Source organism: Suncus etruscus, chromosome 2 (assembly GCF_024139225.1).
Source record: "Suncus etruscus isolate mSunEtr1 chromosome 2, mSunEtr1.pri.cur, whole genome shotgun sequence".
NCBI classification, from domain to species: Eukaryota; Metazoa; Chordata; class Mammalia; order Eulipotyphla; family Soricidae; genus Suncus; species Suncus etruscus.
The window spans coordinates 132,197,575-132,204,862 of NC_064849.1; the positions used below are offsets into that span (position 1 = coordinate 132,197,575).

General features: G+C 36.5%; 1 protein-coding gene across 1 annotated transcript in view; it reads left to right on the forward strand.

Moving 5' to 3' along the window:
* Positions 1-4,245, forward strand: part of POLK (DNA polymerase kappa) — a 49,192-nt gene extending 44,947 nt beyond the window's left edge. Inside the window, exons 12-14 of the mRNA XM_049768753.1 lie at positions 1,825-2,787; positions 3,918-3,960; positions 4,146-4,245. Of these exons, the coding sequence (XP_049624710.1) occupies positions 1,825-2,787; positions 3,918-3,960; positions 4,146-4,230 (1,091 nt within the window). The 3' untranslated portion in view covers positions 4,231-4,245. The remainder of the gene's footprint in view (positions 1-1,824; positions 2,788-3,917; positions 3,961-4,145) is intronic.
* The last annotated feature ends 3,043 nt before the right edge of the window (positions 4,246-7,288 follow it).

A 7,288-nucleotide genomic window follows, 5' to 3' on the forward strand; every position in this document is an offset into this window, starting at 1 on the left:
TTATTATTCTAATTTTTTTTTTTTTTGGTTTTTGGGTGCTCAGAAATCACCCCTGGCAGGCAGGGGGACCATATGGGATGCCGGGATTCGAACCACTGTCCTTCCTCATGCAAGGCAAACACCTTACCTCCATGCTATCTCTCCGGCCCCAAGAAATGACCTTTTGATTACAGATTATAGTCCTATAAAAAACACATCTTTGGACTGGAGGGGTAAGATGTTTATTTTACACTCATCTAATCCAAGTTCAAGCCCCTGCATCCCATATGGTTCCCTAAACCGGTCAGAATTGCCTAAACCGGTCTTATTAGAGCCAGAGTAACCTCTGAATACAATTGGGTATGGCCCACAAATCAAAATAAACAAAAACATGTCTCTAACTAATACATTGTAAACAAACAAACAAACAAACAAAAACCTGTGTTTCCAAAGTTAATTGGGAGAAAAGAGGTGTAGGGATAAGTATTCCAAATGCCAACTTGTTACAAAGATTGGGTTATTAGCTATACAGTCATATTGAAAAATGGCTCAAACTGCAGTTAAATAAAGTATTAAAGAACATAGTAAAGTATTAGAAAATAGATATTAAAGCAGATGTTTATCATAGCTTTGCTTATAACAGGAAGTTTATTGCAGTTTTATTTATCATCAGAGCTTGAAAGCAATTAAGATGCTCTAGCAGGGGTCCTCAAACTTTTTAAACAGGGGGCCAGTTCACTGTCTCTCAGACCATTGGAGGGTCTGACTATAGTAAAAACAAAACTTATAAACGAATTCTTATGCACACTGCATATATCTTATTTTGCAATGAAGAAACAAAACAGATACAAATAAAAAATGTGGCCCACGGGCCATAGTTTGAGGACCACTGCCTAAAGTAAAAGGTGAATGGAAACTACTTTCTTGCAGACAATTCACGGCATAAAAGAAATGAAAGGATTGGAGAGATAAAAAGGAGGTAGTCCACTTGCACATGACCAACTTGGGTTTAGTTCTATATTTGCAATTCTTCAGGATGCCATAATGATTAATACATGTCATTATACATTGTCAAAATGTGTAGAAGATACATTGAGTGAATCCATAAGTAGACTATAATCTTTGAGTGATAATTTGTTCAAAATAGGTTCAACAGTTTAAACAAATGCATCACTTTGGTACAAGGTGCTGCCAGTGGAAAAGGCTGTGTATGTAGAGGCAGGATCAGAGAGAAGTGATATGTGGTGACTCTGTACTTTGTTGTAAGAATTTTTGTTCAGGAGCCAGAGAGATAGCACAGTGGCGGGGTGTTTGCCTTGCACGCAGCCGACCCAAGACTAATGGTGGTTTGAATCCCAGGATCCCATGTGGTCCCCCAAGCCTGCCAAGAGCCATTTCTGAGCACAGAGCTGGGAATGACCCCTGAGTGCCACTGGGTGTGACCCAAAAAAATGAGAGAGGAGTGGAGAGAGAGAGAGAAGAAAAGGAAAGAAAAGGAAAAAAATAAGTTTTGTTCAATATTCCTGTAAATTTTAACTTGGTCTGAAAAATAAAGCCAGTTCATGGGGGGAAAGAAGCCAAAAGAGTCTATATAGTTGTCTGGAAAGATAGTGCAACACATAAGGTGCTTGCCTTGCAAAATAACAAACTATGTATGTCCCAGCACAACATAGGATCCCTTGAGCCCTACCAGGAGTGATTCCTGAGCACAGAGCCAAGAGTACACCCAGGTATGCCCCCAAAACAACAACAAAAATTCTTTGTAGTTAATATCAATTAATACTTATACAAAAATGTCCTTATATATCTGAATTTGAAACTGATTAATTTACTGGATTAATCTAGGTGTACGGGTCTCAGGCTTTCCCAGTGAAGAAGACAAGAAACACCAACAAAGGAGCATTATTGGCTTCTTACAGACTGGCAATCAAGCCGTGCCATTCACTAGGTGTACACTAGAGAAAACAGACAAGGAAAAATTTCTAAAACCTCCAGAACTATCTCATAAGAAGAGTTTCTTTGATAAAAAGAGATCAGAAAGAAAATGTGACCACCAAGACACATTTAAATGTGACAACACTGTGGATAGACAAAGTTTACAGACATCACAGTCCTTTCAAGTTCAAAAAAAAAAGATGAGTGAGAACTCAGAAACATCAGATAATTCTGATAACTGTCAGATATTTACCTGCCCAATTTGCTTTAAGGAACAAGGAAGCAGCAGTCTAGAAGCCTTTAATAAACATGTGGATGCATGTCTTGATGGATCTTCAATCAGTGAAAACTCAGAAATATTCTCATGTACACATGCATCATCTACAGAAATTAACAAAAAAGAAAATGTAAATCATTCTTTTTTACTCTGTAAGGGCCAGAATTATGAACCACATCAGAAAATAGTAGGAAGCACTTCAGCAGATGGTATGCAGTTGGTAGAGACTGTAGGTGATCTATCCAACGCAGAAATTTTAGATGATGTAAATCATACACAGAGCATGGAGGAGTGTTCTGATCTTCCAAGTAGACCAATCAATACTGAACACTGCCATCAGAATGCATCTTGTACAATCTCATTGGAAAATGAAAATACCAAGTCCTTAAGTAGACAAGAACCATTCCAATCATATTTACATGAAGTAACAAACCAACCCCTGGTGTGTCCAGTTTGTAACCTAAAACAGAAGACTTCAGATCTTACCCTGTTCAATGTGCATGTAGATGTTTGCTTAAACAAAGGCATTATCCAGGAACTAAGGAAGGATGAAGTTAGTCCAACTAACCAATCCAAAGAAAGCACCACAAATACTGGTGAGTTTATAGTCACTTTAGAGGAAATTATTTTTCACAGAAAGCTTTATTTAAATTGAGGTATTGTTAAATTTGAAAAAATTCTGTTTAAAAACATAATTTGTTTATGCTCCCAATTAGAAAAATGGATTTAGAAAAATGGTAAGAGCCCAGAGGCTGGAATTTAAGAAATCCATCCTCTTTTAAATTTTAAGAAAACTTTGGTTTAGGGGTCCAGAGTAATAGCGCAGCAGTAGGGCATTTGCCTTGTATATAGCTGACCCAGGATGGACCTCAATTCAATTCCCAATGTCCCATATGGTCCCCCAAGCCAGGAGCAATTTCTGAGCACATAGCCAGGAGTAACCCCTGAGTGTCAACAGGTGTGGCCCAAAAACAAACAAAATAAAAAAAGAAAAGAAAGAAGGGGCCAGGAAGGTGGCGCTAGAGGTAAAGTGTCTGCCTTGCAAGCGCTAGCATAGGACGGACCTCGGTTCGATCCCCTGGCGTCCCATATGGTCCCCCCAAGCCAGGGGCGATTTCTGAGCGTATAGCCAGGAGTAACCCCTGAGCATCAAATGGGTGTGGCCCAAAAACCAAAAAAAAAAAAAAAAAAAGAAAGAAAGAAAGAAAAGGGAAAAAAGAAAAGAAAACTGGTTTGGGCTTGATTTCATATTTCATGCAGAGTAAGCACAAAGGTCAGGAGTAGAATAAAGTCACCTATTAGAAACAGAAATCTCAGGGCCGGTGAGGTGGCGCTAGAGGTAAGGTGTCTGCCTTGCAAGTGCTAGCCAAGGAACGGACCTCGGTTTGATCCCCCAGCGTCCCATATGGTCCCCCCAAGCCAGGGGCGATTTCTGAGCACATAGCCAGGAGTAACCCCTGAGCATCAAACGGATGTGGCCCAAAAAAAAAAAAAAAGAAACAGAAATTTTCCCCAGAGAACATATGATGGGGCACAGTAGTGTAACAATGATGATTACTAGTCCCTACTTTTTTCCTGGATCATTCTTTCATTAGCCAGATTTCAAAAATAAAACATTCTATTAATAAAAAACATTTTGTCTTTATAGAGTAGTAAAAAAATTTTAAGCAGCCTTTCAACTCATATTATTCATTAGAAAATTTCTTCACTTTTCTCTTCTGTAAAGGTAACTCGGGCAGAGCACACAAGTCTATAACAAAAACAAAAAGGTATGGTTAATTTGAACTTTAATAATTTAAACTTTAAAGTAATTTAATAATTTAAGTGTTAAAGTCTAATTATTAGGAAATGCTAAAAGCTTCCATTGTGCCAAGTAAATTTTTTTAAAGTAATTATTTGTAAAGCATCTAAATCTCTTTCTGCCTTTGAACTCTTTGTTCTCTTTTTACTCCAGATCTGGATCGACAACAAAAAAATCAGCTTCTAAGAAAATACAAGCAAACAATTCACAAAACACCCTGGATGTATTTTTTAAGTGAACATTCAACAATACATTTTTTAATTGAAAATTTTTATGTTTTTAGTCAATGAAATTTTGTCTTCCTCTTTTTCTTGGGTGGACGGGGTAGTGAGGGGAGCTGCCACAGTGCCAGATGTTACTCCCAATTCTGTCCTCGGAGTCATCGTGGCAGAACTCAGGGGTCCATGCAGTGCCAGGCCTCCTGCATGCAAATCATATGCTCACCCCACTGGGCTTTCTCAAGCCCAGTTCTTTTAAATTTACAGATTTAATTAGTGAAAGGCAAGCATAATTTCCCTCCCCAAATGGCATTTTCCTAGTAACAAATTTTGGATTCTGTATAATTTTATTCTGATACCTTTTTGATAATCATGAGAATTTAACTTTCATTTCCATTGGAAATGAGTTCTAGTAGAGGTTTTTTGTTTTATTTTGATAGGGGAAGGGTTTGATGAATAGTTTGGGCCCACATCCAGCTATTTCTGGCTCTGTGCTAAGTAGTGTCCCCCAGCAGTGCTCAGGAGACCTTATCAGCACCAGGGTTCAAATCTGGACCTTATCTCCTGTACTATCTCTCTGGTCCCTGGAGATCATTTTAAAGTGAGAAATTAAGAATGACAGAGGAGAGTGACTTATTATATTTTACACTGAATGTAAAGCATGTATAAGTGCTTTCAGAGGTTCACACAAGAAATTTTCAGCACTTAAGGCATTTGTTGGCAATTAACTATTATATTTAATCCTAGCATTTTTTTAATAACTTTGTAGACTCATTTTGGCTACCTCCTGAACATTATTAAAATTTTTTATCCTAAATTCGGTAAAGACTATTATTTTAGCATAATATTAGCACAGTTGAGCCTTAGCTTTAGGAAATAATATCATAGTATTATTTTCTTTGTTAAATGAATTTTTTAAGAAAAATATTTTTTATTTATTAATATATTTTAGAAATAAGCACTTGATTCACTTTAAAATATTTAGTCTTGCATTTAAGATATTTACTTATCTGGAACTGCAGTAATATTTTATTTCTTGGTAGTTTGTACTTGACACAAATATGTAAAAGGGAATCAATTATATTCTATATTACGACTTGGAGAAAGTACAGTTAAATATTAGTGTATTAAGATCTCATTTTCTTATATTTCTGACAAATGTTTATTTGCAAGTAATATTTGGCTTAACAAGTTTCTTCATGTACCGAACTTTTGTGCTATGTGTTTAAAAAATCAATTGAAAGATAACGGGTGAAATGGTTTTATGTTACTGCTTTAAGGAACTTGTACAAAGGACTTTGTTCTTATATTTTCTCTTTCCTGCAATTTCTATTTTATAGCACATTTTCTTACTGTATAAGGAAATAATATTTTAAATGTAAATCACAGTGGCATTATGAAGCCTAGTTTAAATGGTAACTTTAAATTCCTAGCTGTTTAAAATTATACTCAATGTTCATTACCATGTCAAGTTTTTTGTCATATGCTCTATGGCAAAAACAAAGTTGCAGGGCTGTAGTACTTGATTATGTGATTTAAGATATTATGTACAAAATTAAATTTAATGAAACCTTGACCCTGTATTTAAGAATAGATAATACAATATATGTTTTATATCTTATTTCAAACCAATTTATTTGTATTTTCTACACTAGAATAAATTATTTATATTTAGGTGATTCATTTTATTTAATGTTACTTAGTAATATTTAATAATTTAAAATAGAATATAAATTTTATTAAATTTTTTGTTTGGTATCACACATGGCGATGCTCAGGGATTACTACTGGCTCTGTACTTTTGCCAGGCTCAGGGAACCAACCCAAGTTAGCCACATGCAATACAAGTTCTGTACCACTATCTTTCTAGCACCAAAATGTGAAATTTTTAACTGAAATGATCAACCAATAGAAATGGTTTCCTGAGGGGCCGGAGAGATGGCATGGAGGTAAGGCATTTGCCTTGCATGCAGAAGGACGGTGGTTCAAATCCCGGCATCCCGTATGGTCCCCCGAGCCTGCCAGGAACAATTTCTGAGCATAGAGCCAGGAGTAACCCCTGAGCGTTGCCGGGTGTGACCCAAAAACTAAAAAAAAAAAAAAAAAAAAAAAGAAATGGTTTCCTGAGTTGCCATGTTCGATTGCGCCAGCTTTTTAGACTCATTTTTTTTCTCAAACAAGATGTAAACCAAGTCGTGAAAGATCATGGGTACACTGGTCCATGCAGCAGAAAGCTGACCATTTCGGGAGGAGACAATGGACCAAGCCTTCACCCTGCCAAAGTCATGCCTGCTGCCTCCATAACCCAGAGTCATCAGTGGTCCTGCCTCTCACCCCTCTACAATAATCTTCGGGGACACCAATGTGACCACACTTTAAGTACTCCAGTCTTTGGAATGAAATTAACTGGGGCTTTCTGGAACATGTATGGGCACCCTCCCGCTATATCTTCCATCTTCAAGAAGGCTTGGTAACTGAGTACACACCCTAAAAGTCACAGTATCAGTAATAGTGCTTTGAATTTCTAGACAACTTCATTTGTTTAATGCTGTCATCTCTATAGGAACACACCAATTTAATAGAATGAATAGCTAACAACAAGAACTTACTAAACCCTTTGCCATTGTACTACTTCATTGGAGATAATTTCACAAATGTACTTTCTACTGTACTTTTTCTTTTTTAAACAGTTTGCTCTTTTTCTGTTTTTTTCCCAATAACTTTACTTTCACTTATCTGGAAACAAATATGTTATGATTAACTATGTGATGCATTTTGCTTACATAAAGTAAAAAAAAATAAAAGAAATGATTTGTTTATTTTTTGTGGAAGGGTTTTGTCGCACCCTTTAGTGCTAGTGGCTATTGCTGGCTCTTTGCTCCATAAGAACCACTGGCAGGGAACCCTGGGAAACCATATGCAATATTGGGGTCTAATCAGATTAGCCACATGCAAATTTTAACCCCTGTACTATGTATCCACTCTTAAATCTCTGATTTTTTTTTTTGGTTATTAATATAATGAATTCTCATTCCAATCTTGACTTAGGTTCTTTGTAACAGTTTGTGCTGTAACAAA